The 18,424-nt window shown below is 38.6% G+C and overlaps 1 protein-coding gene across 1 annotated transcript in view; it reads right to left on the reverse strand.

Annotated features, from left to right (window-relative positions):
• ctnnd2b (catenin (cadherin-associated protein), delta 2b) overlaps window positions 1-17,147 on the reverse strand; it is a 136,184-nt gene extending 119,037 nt beyond the window's left edge. Inside the window, exon 1 of the mRNA XM_062428552.1 lies at window positions 17,016-17,147. Within this exon, the coding sequence (XP_062284536.1) occupies window positions 17,016-17,147 (132 nt within the window). The remainder of the gene's footprint in view (window positions 1-17,015) is intronic.
• Window positions 17,148-18,424: the final 1,277 nt, after the last annotated feature.

The raw sequence follows: 18,424 nt of genomic DNA on the forward strand, positions 1-18,424 counted from the left end.
AGAAGAGGGGCTGTTCGATGAGAAAATGTCACGCCAGGCTGTACAGCTAAGACCGCTGCCGTCTGGAGCTATTGTTTTAGGCCGGAAAATTATTAGCTACATCCAGTTGGTAACAAAGTTGTCCCAGAGGCAAAGTGAAACGAGCCAATACGAGACGGAGGAGGTGGGAGTGTGATAGGAAGATACAGAGCAGGGGGAGCACAGGGAGAGAAAGAGAGAGAGAAGGGAAATAAGATAAAGGAGAGGACTGAAAAGCAATGAGGAAGAAGACAGATTCTAGGAGATTTAGCGCTCTCCGGATACCAAAACTACTTAAATGTTCATCCCGAACCAGACAGATTTGTCTTGTTTTCTGATAACTTCCGGGGTTTAATTCCTCCCCTTACCACAGACTGGGGACCCCCCCACTCCCTGTGCAAACAGTGATTGAACTGGTTTTAAGCGCAGGGTTGAGGAGATGAGTTATGAACAACTGTAAAATATTCACAGCCCAGCATCTTTGTTGAGATTATTGTGCTGAAGGCTGTTGTTTATTCAAAGTGCAAGGCCAAATGAAAACCTCGAGGATGTGAAAGGCTCAGGGCCGTGACACGTGAGGTAAACATCTAAAGAGTAAGACTTTTCTAAGAGTTTTCTTGACACTGTTGCTTTAATCACATTTGAAATATCCTTGTGGCCTTGTTATTTTGGTCGCGGCTTTATTGCCTGTTGCTAGGATGATTGCCAATTGACAAAAAAAGGAGAGAAAAATTGTATCTGCAGGTGCTCTTTGGGAAAAAGAAGAAACATGAGAAGTTGTACCCAATAAAAGACAACTGTCCTGTAAAAAACACAAACAAAGTACGAAATTTGAAAGACTTGGAGAAGATCACAGCAGGGTTTTTCTGTAATCTGCTTTCTCCTCTGTAGAGTACATTTGTTCTTGTGGACTTGTGAAACGCCATCGGTAACAACCCAAATCGGCTTTCAATTAAAAAAGGCTGCATCTACTCAAAGAAATGCCCTGAGGTGTTTTAGCTTTGGCATTTGTTTGGGGATGTGTTGGGATCATCCCTGAATGTGCTGTTTTTGCATCAACCAGAGGCGACGGCATAGGATTTGAGCCAGCCTTATAACTCTTACAACTGTTACTGTGTCACAAAATCAAGGTTTGATATTTTTCTGAATTCATTTTGAAAATGTATTAGAGTTCAAGTAAGTTTTCAATGTAATAAAATAATACTTCTAATGCTGTCAGAGATGTGAGGACCAGTGGCACTGATGTCATCAATGCAGTTTAAATATAAGACATGATCACTTTTGAAAGATAAACATATAGTTAAATGGCAACTCGACCAATTTCCCAATTTCATATATGAAGTTTAGTTTATCGGGCTACTGGTGCTCCCCTGGTTTAGGGATTAAGATTCTGACCATGACCCACACTTTCCTCCCTGTTTGAGTCCAGCTAGGGACATTTATTGTATGTTGTTCCCTATCTCTATCTCTATCACTCTCTCTCTTCTTGTCATCTCTCTACCTTTGTTCTCCTAATAAAGGTATAAAATGCCTGCCCAGAATAATTAAAAACATTAATTAACATATATATATAAATGAAAATGAACCATGGCAGCCTATTGTGTGATATTACATTTTGTGGACTGTAATTAAATAAAAGATTTAGTGACTGCCCCTGACTGTCAATGGATTTCTATTGTGCAGGTGTTGTGACAGGCAGGCATTCAGGGCTTTGGAGAGTTTGCCAAAGTCTATCTTTATTAATTAAATTAGTTCACATGTTTATCCTTGATAGAATCTATTGTATGTTATGTGTATTTGTTCAAATGCTTAATCCTAAAATCTTTCTGTCTTTCTGATCAAAAAAGATACAGGATTTAAGATGGGGGAATTATTCATGCCTGAATCTTACTCAATGATGTTAAAGAAGTCAGTTTACGAGCTTTACTTTTAACAAGGATGTTATAAACATGTACTTTCTCTAATGTAAGAACAACTTCTCATTCTGGACCATGTGATGTGTACAGCAACCAGGAGGAACAAGAGACTACTGGTTAAGTTTTGTATTTAAAATGTATTCTTGCTCTACAACACTCATTTACCTTTTATGCTCTCTGCTCTGTTTTTTGCAGTTTTGTGCACTGAACTGATCCACTTGTATGACTGGCTGGCTGCAGAGCTGCTCCCGCTTTTGATTGGTTATTCAGCACCACGCTCCAATCAACATCAAGCAGGTCGGTTTAAATTCAGCCAGTCAACCAGTGCAACAGTGAGGCTAATTGGCATGTTTTTAATAGTTTTTTGGACAACAATGGGGATCTAAGACACAGAGGAATACGATATATCAGACTTTGGATACACTCACAATACATTTAAGTAGGATCGGTTCATTCTTTGTTTGGCTCTGGACATGAGATTCCTGACAACAACAAAAAGTGCATAACATAAGCCATAACCTTTAAAAACCTTCTTTTTCCCCTCCACACAATTAAGCCATCTTTAGTTATGTAAAATAGTAACGATTTTGAGGAAGAAATCTAAAAATATTGTGTTAAAACACTGAATTACAAGTGTGGAATTTGAATGCTCTGTATCTGAGGAGGAGTGGGTTGGAGGAAAAGAAACAAAAAAATAGGAGTGATAGGAAGACCTCCTCTGTGCTCACTAATGCCTGAGTTGAAATCCTGGCCGAGACTGTGTTGCCGCATCTGTCTCTTTCTTCATTTGCCTTTAATAAAATAATCAACATCTTCCGCTAGACTCCTGCTCATCAAATATAAAGTATGGTATCTTTTCCTTTGCAGCTTTCTGCATACTGTAACTCAAAGAGCTCAACTGTTCAAGGCAAATCTGGAGAACTGGAGTGAACTCCTGAACTTACCAAGGCTGACACACACACACACACACACACACACACACACACACACACACACACACACACACACACACACACACACACACACACACACACACACACACACACACACACACACACACACACACACACACACACACACACACACACACACACACTACCTCAGTCTCACTAGTCTGTCAGTCCCTGGTTAACAATTCTTTCCACTGTGTGACAGGTAAAAGAGAGAGTCGACAATGAGATTGAGCTGCCAAATTCAAGAGCCCGTCGGCCATTCCCATAATGCACTGCTCTGCCTCCCTGCCTCCCAGTTCCAGCTACAGACAGCTTACAGCCAAAAGCTGATGAAATACACACGCATGCAGACATATTCACTTAAATGAACATATACCCATGAATTGACAATTCACTAAACCTCTCCCAAATTAACGACAAAAGTGATACAGTTGAAACCATTTATTGAGATCAACCGCTTATATGGCTCAAAAAGCTTCTGACAGAATCAGTTTGCTTCCAGCTGGTTACCTGAGGCTGTTGCTGCATTGAAATCCTGACAGGAAAAAGAAAGTCATTTTCTTCATTTCTCTTTCTTCTCTCTTCGAAGCTTATGACAAACTGCCAAAACCTAGCTGGCATGTTTGAAACAGTTGTACTGTATTTTGAAACAGTTTCAGTACTTTACATTCATGTAATAAATGTACATATATCAATTAAATGGTAATCTGCATGAGAAATAAAGAAAAGGTTGAAAAAATGGTTATAATAATCATCTGCTTATAGTGATCAATATGACCCGGACAGAAATGATCACTATGAGTGGTTTTCCACTGTATCACCTGTGTCTTTTCAAAAGTGTCAGTAACTAATAATACTAGTGTTTGCTTTATGCATGTCCAGCTAACATTACCTACAGTACTAACCAAGTGTTACTTCCAAGTGGCACACAGTTCGTTTGTGGGAGTTTAGTTTAGTGTTGGGTTTGCCAAAAACTCATCATAAGTCTTTTCTTTTTTAACAATAAAGTGAAGACATACTGTATTCCTTCATTCATTCAACCTTTATTTATGCAGGGTGGTCTAATGAGAGCAGAACCCATATAAGCTAAGCAACCAAACACGGTTAATACAGTAAATTGGGACAATAGAACTTAGGTCATGTCCAAGCTGCTCCACTGGCTACAATTTCTGCTTCAGCATTTTTATTTATTTTTAAAGTCTTTCCGATAAAAAATGAAGCTTGCACCAGGGATTTACTTTCCATATTCCAAGACAACTCGTCATCCACAACTGCAGTTGCTGGAAGAAATTGAAACCTTTGTGATTTGATTAACTATATCAGAAAGTTGAGCAATAATTGCTTTGTGAGCACACAAGAAACCGCAGCTCCCAAGCAACATCTACGAGTGTGGCCATGTGGTTACTCACCAATGCCTTCTTCTAAAGTTGTTTTCAACATTCTACTTGTAAGCTTTGCTGTCTAAAAAGTGTAGCTTTAGTCTCGATTCTCAGTCTTTTAGCACCATATCATGTATATTAAGACCACTAATACATCATTTTGAAAAGAGTCAGCTGGAAACATTTAAAAGCCACTCGAAGACACTGTTGTCAAACAATTAATGAAGCTAATGATAGCTTAATTAGTTAGCTATGGCATTTCAATCTCAATCAATCAATCTTTATTTATATAGCGCCAATTCACAACAAAAGTCATCTCGAGGCACTATACACAGAGCAGGTCTAAACCGTACTCTAAAGAGAACTGTACATTTGCCATCTACAGTTCATTTCAGCTGGGAAAAAAGGAAATAAGATGTCTGCTTTTGTCTATCTTATTTACTGCTTATTTTGAGAGGTTAAATTTGCCTCTGTTAACATTGTAAACTGCATTTGTGAGAATACAAAACTTGACAGGCATGAAAACAGTAACTCTGCGGGTGGGTCTTCCAAGGAGGGTTAAATCGAGGGCAACTTGGGGGGGGGGGGTTGGGGTTACCTACCAAACAGTCATCCCTCAAATAAATAGACAAAAACACATACATATTTGTACAAAGACATATCCAGCAACATTGGATAGCAGAAATAAGAAACTTGTCCTATTTTTGCTATTGTGCTCTGGCCTAGAGTCTTCTTTCAGCTGGAAATAACAAGAAGCAAAAGACTTTCTCAAATGACAACACTTTCCCGGAGATCAATGGAGAGATACAGGGGCAAAAAGACACACAACTCCTCCCGACATCCCTACCCTCCCTCCCCATCATTTAAATATTCTGCTTTCTTTTCCCTGCATACCCTCTTGAATAAGAAGTAAAACTAAATAAATATTTGATCCACTTTGAAACCACTTCTAATGAATATCTAACTCTGTTCTGAACTTTGAAGAGAACTATATTTGGTAAATTAATGAGTTAGCCAATGCTAAACAAATCTTAATTAATCCTTAATAAACAAATGAAGAGAGTAGCAGTAAGAGGGGGAGGACAGGCTGATAGCAACCATTGTTATCGCAGGGCTGTTGTAAAAGAAACTAATGAATCATCCAAGAGTCAGTACAATTAACATAAGCCTGATTGTTTTCCAGAGCGCTATTAATCCTGTGTTTTTATCTCATATGTCATAACACCAATCATAAATGGAGGATATTTCATTTGTGCTTAGTGTGTTAAGAAAAATTCAGTGTGCCAGTTACACAGTAACGATATATGCAAATAAATATGGTCAATTAAAAGTAAATTTTTACCCAGCTGGCCAACTATTTCATTAGATGCTGATATTTGATTGAATGTAGGTTTGAATGTCAGGACAATGTCTAATGCTTGTTGGTTTTAATTTGTGGTGTTAAGTAACCAACATTTTCAAATATCATGCCAACGTAGAATTTTGACATTTGTTTGTAAGGTGTTGACCAGAACCCAGCATCTTTAAATGTCATAATGTTAAAGTCCCCACAACATAATATATTCACTTCTTTAGATGTTAATGTTGTTAGATGTTGTTTGTTGGTTTTAAGTCGTGGTGTTAAGTAACTAAAATCCAATACCTGCCAAATGTCACATGCCAACATCATACATAGAATAATGACATAAAGTTGTGAGGTACAGGGACCAAAACCCAACATCTGGTACATGCTATAATGTTAACCTCCCCACAATGAGAAATGCTAACATCATTCGACGTTGAAATTTTGTTGGTTTTAAGTGGTGGTGTTAAGTAACAAAAATCCAGCATCATCCAAAGACCTCATGCTAACGTCATATGTAGAATACCACCACTTAGATGTGGGGTATGGTGCCCAAAATCCAACATCTGCCAAACATCATAATGTCCCCTCAACATGAGATTCTAACATCATTAGACATGGATATTTTGTTGGTCATAAGTTGTGGTGTTTAAGTGCAAACAGACAACTGTCCAACGCCCCCCTCTCCTCCCCCTAGTGTTTCCAAGTGATACTACTGTTTGCGCCGCTGTTGCAAAGACAACCGGATCCCTTTCCATGTTCCTCAGAGCCTAGCTCCATAAAGAAATGATCAGCACCACTTTGGAAATAAGAGAGAAGACAGAGGCATGTTCACTGAAGTGGTAAATTGGAATTGTCACAATTTTATATTGAATTTGGGAACCGGAAAGGCAAGAGTGTGCCGATTCAAAACTGTATGAAGTGGATATAGACCTACAAGCAACTTGATTTTCAGCCAAGACAAAAAACTGAGAAAAATGTTTTAAAGGATGCATTAACAATACACTTTGGTTTGGAATTATTAACCTCTTTTATACTTATTACTTGAGTACTTGACTTTTTGCAATCAGCGCTATGTGTTGTTAATGCATCTGGTAGGTGAAGCCATAGCATAGTGTTACCAACATAAAGTAGCTCCACCAATTAACAAATAAAAGGACTGGAAAAGACCAGCTTCAATGATAAATGCTAAACCCCCATGTGTTCATGAAGCAGCACACTCCTGATAAAGGGCTCGATCAGGTAAAGACTTGATGGGTCAAATTTGGATTATCTACAGTATGAAACAGTAAAACCACTGTGTGGGAAAGACCCTGAACTAACACTTAAAGTGGTGCCTTTGTAATCAAAATGAAGTCACAATGCTACTACAGCAGTTTAACATAGAGTAATGACTGCAGGTTGTGACATGTTGTAAGGTAACAATAATCCAACCTTTTAAACACGCAACCAACCAGTGCTTCAAGGTACTATCAAATTTGTATATGTTCTACCAGATGAGCTACTGGGCCTCTGGACCACCTCATGGCCCTGAAACTTTTATTATAGCACAGGTGTATAACCCACACTGGCCCTCTACATATCACTCCATTTAGCTTCCATAAGACAGAGGCATTGCACCAGTAGTTTCTTTCCTAGCTTGTGCTCCATAACAGTGCAGCTGTCAGACAAATGCCAAGCCACACATGTCAAGCCTGTCTGGCTGCCATCATGTGCAGTGCAGAGCCATTGATGGTGTAGACACTTGCTACTGGGGTACATGCCAGCAGCCCACCTGGTGGTAAACCTGAGGCTGTTGCATGGGAGATGGATACTGGGTTGTTTTGCCTGCCTGTGCCTAGACCCAAGGCAACACAGTAAATGCCAGTTATATCTTTTCCCTGGCCACTTTGGCAGATGTTGGTAGTTGGTGATCAGCCAGCTGCCTCTGAGAGGAATGTTCCTAGGCTGGCAGTGTGGTTGGTAGCCACCAAGGCAGTTGTAGTTGAGCCTTTACAACAGAGCAGGTAAGACCCTCCACTGGGCTATCTACAACTTAAGCCTGCTTGCCTGTTTTTATTTCCTAGCCTGCAAGGTTAAAGCAAAGTGGTTATTAATAACTTTTCTGCCTTTTGGCATTTTGAATTTGGGTCAAACTTGCTCTAAACATGACAGCTGATGGCCTACCTGCCTTTTCTGAGCCCAGATGGCTTGGCTGTTGAGAAATCTAGTGCCAATGGTGATTGTGACAAGACATTGAAAACATAATTTAGTGATATTTCACATGGAGATAGTAGCACTATAATCCTTTAAGGGACCACTCCTGTTTAATGGTAAAGGTTGATGACAAGTGAGGTTATGATGAAGTTCAACATGAAAGGGAGGGTGGGGGTGAGTTCACAAAGCTCTGTCTCTTCACTGTTGTCACAGGATAAATAGTATACAATATATCCCATGCTGATAGTGTCTGTTTTGGTGTTTTAGTGAAAACCAGAAATCACACAGCACAGTACCACAGTGGTCACCTGTGAAGAAGTTTGCTGCTTCCTGCAAGAAATGTCAGATTTTCAGTGCACTGTTTGTGATTGTTTTCTGTGCTGGATATGTGTCTTTTACAAAGGGATCTGCTGACATTCAACTTTTTTTGCCAGAATGTAACCAGCTGTGTTCTGTTTGTGAGCAGCATACAAAGATGAAATCTCTAACATTTGAGGAGTCATATCAAGTACATGTATTATGTATTCACTGTGCATGGCCCCTGAAATTTAATGTTTTCACTGCATCTTATCCTATACTCCCCATGCATTTTCAGCTTCACATATTTCTTACAGTGTCCAGAGGACTACAGAGGACATTGAGGCTTTCAGTATGCCTCACACAGTCCCTTCTTAAAGGGCATTTCTAACATTTAAAGTTTAAATGTGTTAGCTCATTGTGGGGCCCGGGTTCTGGACGATTTTGTAAAGTTAATTTAGTTTTAATTCACTTTGAAAATGTTGTGAATTCATCTCCAGATGGATTTTTCACTCCATCTATTTAAAAACAATCAAACAGGTAAGCAGGTTCTTCAGTTATTTGGATAACCCATTGCATGTCTTTGTCATTTACCCAATACACATTTGTGGATTCAAGTTTGGAAGTCTTAAAATTATTACTTTGGTTCTGTTTGACATTAGATCTTGACATCTGTCCAACCATGGTATGATATCATCCAAATTTCTCAGTATGCAGATTTTTCATTTACAACGAAAAATGTAGCTCTGTTAAAAGCTTAATAAAATCCATACTAACCCAGTAAGTACTAACATCTTTCTTCAGAATGGGAATCTGACAGCTAATGTTGGGTTTTGACATCAACTCGATATTCATTTCCAACCATAATTTCAACATCTGTCCAGTGTTGGAGCTTGATGTCAACCACACACTGGGTTTTACATCAATCCAACTTTCATTTTCAACTAAAATGTAACACCTGTCCAACATTTAGAGTCAAATGCGTCTTTCTGACGTCAAATTGACGTCCAGTGCCAGCTATGTAGCATGTGAACAGTATTTTTTATAATGATGTGATAGCAGAGAAATGGAAGAACCAATATGAGTTTAATTAGCCTTACAGGGAAAATAAAGCTATAACTTCAATTACCTCAGTCTGAGAGAAGCCATTTTCTGCTGTACTGCCAATTAGAGTGAACAGTTCCACAGAGCACCAGGATTCACGTTAATTATCCTGTGGCTGAGAGGCTGCAGAAACACCATACTCAACCTAAAAAGTCACATTAGATATCCATTATGTTTTGTGTTTTTTCATCGGTCGTCTTTTCTCCAGGCTGCATTTTTCCCTCCACTTTTCATCATCTATAGATGCTTTCTTCTTGGACAGGGCAGTGAATGCAGTCACGTATTTGTACGATATTTGTGGCTTGTTAGAACACAGCAGGACGCCATGTTGCCAGTATGATGTAAATGAAGGTTGAAGCAGTAAATGTGATGTGCTTCTGCATTTTAGTTTGTTTGGAATAAGCAGGACAAGAACACGTGGGTGTATTAAGAAGGACTACAATGAGCTTTTAATGTTTCTTTCCCCCTGGAAACTTCAACATTTTCATTGTATGTCATGTTGAGGTGATTGCAGTTTCATCTGTCTAACTGGTACAGTAGTTGTGAGCATTGAAACACACCTCAGGTAATTTGTCAATGTGTCAATTGAGCTGGCTATAAGTATCCATATGTAAATGAGCCCAGCAGCAGTTCGTCTGATTAACGTGTCACAATGTTCTAATGCTTAGCTGTTTAACACATTTTTTTGCTCATGTCTGGAAGGCAATGGAGAGGCAAAAGACACTGAATGTGGAATATTTGTGAAAGAGAGGATAGTTGTGAAATTTCAATCAGGCATTCTTTCAATAAGAGAAAAGTTGTATGTGAGGAAATATTCTTTAAAAGGCCTACTATTGTCAGCACAACAAAACAGTCAGTGATTGAATTTTAAATGCCTTCTGGAGTTATAAAAGAAAAAAAAGTAGTAAAAAAAAAAGTACCTTTTTTGACCAGATCATTGACTAGATATTGATTTTTTAAAAATCCAATTAATACTAAACTGGCTGCACTTCACACCTCACTGGACATAGTTTGATAAACGCAATTTCATTTTGGACATTGTGATTCAGAGGTCTGGAACTAGCTGCTCGGTGAGCCCACAGTAAGAGAAAATACATTTTTCAGCAGGAGGTTACTGAGGGAAACAGAACGGTTGCTGCTCTTTTGTCTTTTGTATTTTACGGCACTGAGCAGAAAGCTTTCGTAAAAATGATATCTGAAATGATGCATTTGAAAGGATAAGGCTGATGTTATTGTAGGCTGCATTTTTTTTATTGTCATCAAACCCTGTGATAAGATTAACAATGTTCTCGCCTGGCTCTCAACCCTGACAAACTTTCCTACCGTGTCTGCCCATCCGTTCCTCCCGAAGATGTAAATACCAACACAAATAAAAAGTCTTATCTTTCATTCTCGCTAGCCAGCTAAGTTTCCCAATCACACATCGGCTTCAAACCACACAGTGAAAGAAATGTCCGTACCACCACGTTCACCTCATCTGCTGTCTTCAAATTTGCGACGGTATAATTTATGAATGCGATGTCTGACAGAAAAGTCACGGACAGGAGCTTCAACCCAAGGTGAGTAACGTTAGTGTTAGCAGCTAATGTAACTTCCTCCTGAATGAAGGCAAAACTGTTGCTGAAGCCACAAGTTGTTTTATTCACAGGGTCATGAGTCAATACAACCCTTACTTAACGTACCAAATTCAGATGGATGATATGGAACCAGAGGCCGAGGTAAAAAACATTGATTCCTAATCCTTCAACATTTACTCTTTATGTTGAGAGAAAACAAATGAGCCAGCTTTACTTTTATTCATCTTTATCTCTTCTATTTCATTTTACTTTTGCTTTGTCTTTTTAATCTATTTTAATCTAGTTTTTTACTCTAACTTTTAATTAACTTTTTATTATTCTCTCTTATTTTTTTATTTTCTCTTTTTTTAAAAAAAACTTTATTTAATTTCAAGATGTTTATTATAAATCTCGCACTTAGAACTAAATTAACCTGTATGAAAGGTACTATATAAGTAAAGTTTGTTTGATTGATTATGTTAATAGAAACATTTATTTGCTGTTGCAGTTTAGCGTCATTTTGAGGAGATTAGGGTAAAAAAAAAAGGGCTGCAAATCTTTAGTACAGTTAATATCCCCCAATGTCAGAACAGACAAGGAAAACTGACTAAATTACACTGACAAGTAATGTCTGACACCTAAAAATCTGTATCAGAAAACAAAACCAAATATGGATCTTCCACATTAATATTCCAGATCTAAAGCAGGAATTTGTTTTGACACCGTAAATCCCTTTTTTTTTTAACATTCACATCTTGATTTGTCAATGTCTAGATTGTCAAACATTACCAAGCTACAGGCACAAGACAGCTAATCAATACCTTACGCCACTTTCACTTTATCCGTCATTCAAAGAGACAATATGTCAGATTTTTCAAAATAGGCACATCTAACATTGGATTGAAACTCTTTCCACGGCTGGCACCTCACACCGCGCTCCCCCGTGTAGCAGATGTGTTGACAGCGGAGATGATGAACGATACGAGGACAAAAGCTGACAGATGTGATAAATACAACGTCGAATGGCTAATCAATCTCATGTGGGTAAAAGGAAATGGAGGGAAGAAGAAGCAGGAAAAAAAAAAAAACAGCGGCGGGGATCTCCTGGTGTGAGTCAGCAGAGGCAAAATGAGTCTGATTGGCAGCGTATGTGTGTTTGTGTGTGTGTGTGTGTGTGTCTGCCTGTAGTTTGCATGTGTTCATATGTGTTTAGTGTGTGCACGTGTGAAGCCTTTTATTTGTCTCTCATGCCTGACCTTGTCTTTATAAAGCAAAATGAACAGGAAGCTGTGCGTGTGTGTGTGTGTTTAGCAAAAGCACACCCCTGCTTCATTTTTACAGCCTGGTGACAAACACTGGCAGCAGCCCAAAACACTGAAGAGTTGAAAAATTACACACTGGAAATAAAAAGTATGAGAGGACATGACAAATGACTGGCTTAAGAAATAATAATAACTGCACAGCGTTGAGGGAGTATAAAATATAACGACTCCAGCTTGTAGAGAAAGAAAGAACGGAGGGAGTCACCGACTGTTGTATCCATTCGTCCTCATCTCCTTCCATTCCTGTCGTCTCCTCTCATCAGAAGGCTAGTACCATGCCCTAGATCATCTGTAGCCTATGTGTGTGTGTGTGTGTGTGTGTGTGTGACCCGTGTGTGTACGCATGTCCAAGTCTACATGTCCTACTTAGACTAGGAGTGGACTTCCAGAGTGCTGGAGCGGCTCTCTGTGAGGTTTCAGTCTAAAACATGCACAATCTTTCTTTTTTTTCTCTTTTTTTCCCCCGTTCCTCTCAGCATTTCGTCAGCTATCTTTAGCTTCTGCATGTACCATTTCTTCAGCTCTACTTTGTATCCCGTGCTATTCAAAGTAAATGCTTGACCTGTGCACCCACACACACACACACACACACACACACATATATCTTCTCAATCCAGTTCCAGCACAAATACTGCAGGCGCTATCTGTCAGTGTCAATGCTGTGTTATTAAGTTTATATGACGTTTTATTTTGAAAAGATATTCGTATGCATAATGAGATCACATCTAATCTGTTCTGATTTTACTCAATGTTGATTGGTGCTTATCCCATGAGAGCTGATTGGAAGTTATTTTTGAGGTGGAAATGTCACTATGACTAACATTTTGGTCCAGATTGAAATATGTGGACAACTACTGGATGGATTAACATGAAATTTGGTACATTTATGCTTCTCAGTGGTCGAATCCTAATGACATTGATGAGTCCTTTATTTTTAATCTAGCACAACGAAGCAGCAGGTCAAATTTCCCACTTGCCGCTAAACTCATAAGCAAAGTTGTCGTCTATACTTTTTTTTTTCATCCATGTTATTGAATCTTGGATTTAAACAACAAGAACAAGATTGAATCGTCTGCATAACTAATGAGTCTGACATTTGCAACTGTGACCTAACGTTACTACAAGAACTTTCATTTTGTGTTGATTTTATCACCCTGTGGACAAAAGCTGTGGTGTTGTCCGGGAATGAAAACTGCATTTCCGATGAGCACCACTGCCTAAGTGTTGTAAAGATCTTGGCTAGTGTGTGCATTTATTTTGAAAAAACGCTTCTTATTTTTAATACTGTTTATCTTTTTTTAAACACAGCTTATTGTGTCTATTTGTGGCTATACGAGATTAATAATTCTAATATGATGGTAGTTAAAATAAGTTGTTGACGTGTTTATTTGGATTTTAGAATGTCACCGCTGTGCAACAATCATAAATAACGTTTTATTTCTCAGATTCACATTCAGCCATTTATTCTCCTCATCTCTCCCACTCTGTATTCACTCTTTAGCTCACTCGACCCCCTGCTGCGCTCTCTACTTTCTTTCGTGCTCTCAGCTCAATCGTGCTCTTTTATATTTCTCGTCTTTTTTAATAAAATGAGTCGGGAAGCTGACAACTCTCACTTTACTTTTAACTTTATCAAACGAATGGAAATGTCCTCCCCCTGTCCTCCCCTCAGCCTAGTAGAGTCTTTGTAGTCCCTCATAACCGTAGATGTGATTTCTTCTGATTTCACTGATCCGGTGTCAGGCTTTTAGAATAACTATATAGAAATAGTCAGTCTTCTCGCTGATGGTCTCGTTTGCTTATGTAGGTCATATAGAGGCATCAGAGGCATCGTGAGACTGTTTTATAACCACTTAAATGTTCCTTGTAGTAGCTTTAATGATGAAGCAGTGATGATTCACTCTGTAGTTTGATTAATTTGGTCTCGACCAAATGATAAAAATGATGCGACAAAATGATGATGACACTGATATGCTGACTCATTACAAATGAATCAAGAGGAGTAAATATGGAGTCATTTAGACTGATGGCTAACTCATTGAATAGGCAGTTTAGGCGATGGTCATTCTGCATTATCGGTGGTACGTGGACCCATGTGGGGAAATCAAATTGAACACACTGTATGTGTTTATTTGGGAGTTATAAGCATCATTATTCAAGACTGCAACTCAACTTCATGTTATGAATACTGATGAAGAGGTAGAAATAGAATAAAAAAAAACAAGCATATTGCAGTATATTATGTGAGGGTTTCAACTCCTTTCCAATTTATGATGGATCGGGGGAAATCCAATTTTGTGGTGCATTCACATCACAAATGAACCACACCTGAGTCCACTTGGAAGTGACACCAGATTTTGATTGACAATTCAACCTGTTTTCTTTTTTTTCAGATTTAAAGCAGCTGTAATAAATCAAGTTTATTTAGCATGTTATTAACATGATTCAAAACTTTCACTCAAATTTTGTTGCACAGTTTAAAATGTGTGTGATGTGGCTTTGAGTTGGTTCAAGGGAATTGTGCTTTGTTGCATTTGTAATGACACCCAACAGTGATGTCATGTATAACACTGCAGCTGGATTAGAAGTTGAACTCAACACCAGCTGAAAAACTTGTCCAATTCTCACCATTACCAAATAAAATGTAGTGTAGATGTTTTTATATTATTATTATTATTATTATTATTATTATTATTATTATTATTATTCCAATCCAGGGGTCAGAGGTGCTACAGGCTTGAAACATTTAATAATAATCTGAATGAATTTGAACTAAAACCAATTTAATGCCATGTGAATATTCTAGTTCACCGTATTATCATCATCATGGCTGCCAGTTCTCTGAGAGGGTTTTTAGATTTTAACTGGCAGATTTTGGGCACAGCAAATGATGCATTTGAGACATTTTTTAGCATCTAACTTCACGTCTCACACAGCGCTGCTCTGATGTGGCGTCTTTGGCAGCTTGATTCATACTGAATAATTGTTTCAGGTCCCAGACGACTGACACTCCTAAAGTTGAAAGATTTCGGCTGCTCATTCCTGACAGAAGGACTTGGAAGCTTGGTGTGAAATTCTTGTTCGTACTTTTTGATAACACAGAGCGAGGAGCCTCGTGTGGACATTTCAGCGCAGCTGATTATGCTAATGATCAAATCTCATGAATGTTCACCCCCTCAGGAGCAGGAACAGGTGGTTTCATCAGGCTGAAACAAGCGATTTTCGACAAGTTTGCGCAGTCAAGAGTTACTGTATGTCTCACCACCTGACGAGCCCTTATGGTGTTTATTGGCTCCTCCTGCACATTCCTCTTTTGTTAGTTATTGTTTTCTTTTTCCTTATCTCAAAAAAAGGTCTGCATGTTTTATTGTTTTATGTTGTTGTTTTTTTATGGGCAATAAATTAAAAACAAAAAAAGAGAAAGTTTCTTGAAGTTGACTTGGACCGCTGGTACAAAGAAATCTCACCCAAAAAAAAAAGAAAGCTAACAATACAAAATTGTCCTTTCATGAGGTCTTATGAATCATTTCTTGAGCAGAACTCACCCTTAGTTAAGCTTAAACCCCACAGAGCCAAGAAGAAGGTCATTTTTTTTCTTTGTAATTTTCTCCCTTCAACGTTTTTGTTCCTTCTCTTTATGTTGTCCTCGGTCTACACTTGTTCCGTCTTTTTATCAGCTTGTCAATCAACTGTTAATCTGCTGTTTTGTTATCCAGTCTATTCACAACCTACTCCCACTGTGTTTTCAAAATGTATTTCACTTCAACTGCCAAATCCATAATCACAATACAAGGTCAGCCAATAATATCCGCCCCACCTTTCCCAGGATAACTTCTTCTAAATGTTCAATTAGATTCAGAGCTCCTTTCTTTAGGAACCGATTACTTGTTCATAATAGAGATTTCACCAGTCTGAAATCATTGAACAAAATTAATCCTACTCTTCTTAAAGGATCAATTCAGTAACGCAACATCATAACCACTCTCACTATCATCTTCTATGCATCACTAACCTTTCTTGATACACTTGTAACACCTCAGTTTTTTATGTTTTTGTTAAGCTTTAGTATGTATTTGTCTGTATTTTTTCACTGTTAAGTTTTTATGTTGTATGTCTCACCATAGGAGGGCCACCCAACAAGCCCTTATGGGTTTTACTGGCTCCTTCTGCACATTTCTCTTTTATTATTAGTTATCGGTTTCTTTATTTTTTTCTTGTGCATGTATTTTTTCTTTTATTTGCGATAAATACAAAGTCTATTGTTTTAACTGAGGAAAGGAAGACAAAGGCGTGGTAATTTAACACAAATTACGTCATGTATGTGACCCACTACTTCCATAAGCAACCCTTATACTCAACTCTACTTATAGGTACCAATCTGCATATCAGTATGTCAGAAAAAGTCTAAACAGTTGTGTATCAAGGAGTTGAATCAGGCGAACATATTAGGACACATTCTGGCAGAGCGATTAATATTTTAACCTTTATAAATACATAATGAACACCAAACACAAAATTTTGCTCTAAAGCCTAATGTTAGCTTTACTGAGAGGGAGGAAGAAAAAAAAAAAAAAAAAGCGTGGGCTCTGCTTCGTCATGCACGGTATCACCCGACAAAGCTGCTCAGACTTTTGACAAAACGTGGGGAAATGATGCATCCCACCCACATTAGATTATTCTCAAAATTACACCGAGCAGCTGTAGCCTGAAGGTCTCTGAGTGCAGATCAAAACGTCTATCATTTGTGTTTACTGTTTACTGTCGCCTTGTCTCACCCTGAAAAGGAGCGGAGGAAGGGGGGAATAATCCACATTACTTTCTGCTGTTCATGTTTCATTAATAGTGACATCTCTTTTTGTAACATTAAACACAAACACACACACAAACACACACACACACAAATATATATATACGCAGACAAGAGTATCTAACCTGTTCCTTGACGGAGGCGAGGATGGCGGAGGTGGTTTCAGACTCGGAGCCGTCTCCGTTGGAGGCGTTGAGGACGGGGCTCAACATGGCGGCGGCGCTGGTGGTGTCAGACGCCACCTCAGGCACTGGCATACCTCCTGGAAAAACAAGGAGAAACACACAACTCCTTTTACTATTATTACACGCGCCGAGATGCCTTGAGAGTGGCTGTCACACCCACACTGAAGAGTGAAAGGCAGGAGGTGACGATGAGAGATGCGCACGAGTTAAAAAAGCACATATTGCGCTGACATAATGAGGTTAGAACTAAATATACGGTCACTCTTAAAAACCTGCATGTTTACACTCTCTTTAATATTTCAACACAAGCCTGTAGATGTGATGGCTACTGAGTCTTCACATCCCACATTATCATTCTTTAACTATTGGATTACGCTTATTTTCTCTTTGACTTATTCATGTTCAGGGTCATGGGAGCGCTTGGAGTCTTTCCCAGCATGCATTTGGGAACATCCTGGACAGGTGCACCAGTACATCTTTAGAACAGGAAATCTAGGCCACAAAAAAAAGAGAGGTAGCAGCTCCAGTAGCAGTAGCAATAGCAGTAGTAGTAGTAGTAGTAGTAGTGGTGGTGGTGGTGGATCATGAGCAGTGGTAGTAGTACAACAAAAGAATGTAGTTTTGCACTGCAGAACGTATTAATTGATAATGAACCAACAAATATAACATATCCAGCACTCCTGAGAGCAGATGTGCACTTTGAGGTATTGTTCTAGCACAAATGTGCAGCTACAGTCATCTGTCATCTGTACCAGAGCTGGGATAAAATAATATATAGTACAACACAACGGCATTTGACTCCACAGTGAAGCTCTTTCTTGTCTGACAGTAATCCTTTTAGTAGTAGAAAAAGAAAAAAAGAAAAAAAAATCAAAGCCATTGCTGCTGGTGGCAATAATTAAGCAATCCAGTCATGACATCTTTCAGTAGAGCAAAGGCTGGTTATATTGTATATACTCAAAGAGCCACTGTGTAATAAATGAGGTCCAAAAGTCTGGCAAATGTTAATCAGTCATGAATAAATGATGCATTTGTTAGGGACACACATTAAATCATATTTAGTGCTCTAGTGAGTGTTTACAGTGGCAGGGCGGAGTATGTGGGACTGGCTGAACTACAGGGGTTGTGTTTATGGCAATAAAAGGGGCATTTAAGCCAGTTTTGGATAACAATGGGGATCTATATAGCACACAGACATAAGATAGATCAGGAAGTAGATACACAATTAATGACAATAAGTAGTAAAATAATGTAGAATCAAACTCACAAGTATTATCCTTTAAGGTTTCCTATGACAGATGTCCAATGAAAATGATCCCTAATCCCTAAAGATAACATGTTCTGCTTAT

Source organism: Scomber scombrus, chromosome 11 (genome assembly GCF_963691925.1).
Source record: "Scomber scombrus chromosome 11, fScoSco1.1, whole genome shotgun sequence".
NCBI classification, from domain to species: Eukaryota; Metazoa; Chordata; class Actinopteri; order Scombriformes; family Scombridae; genus Scomber; species Scomber scombrus.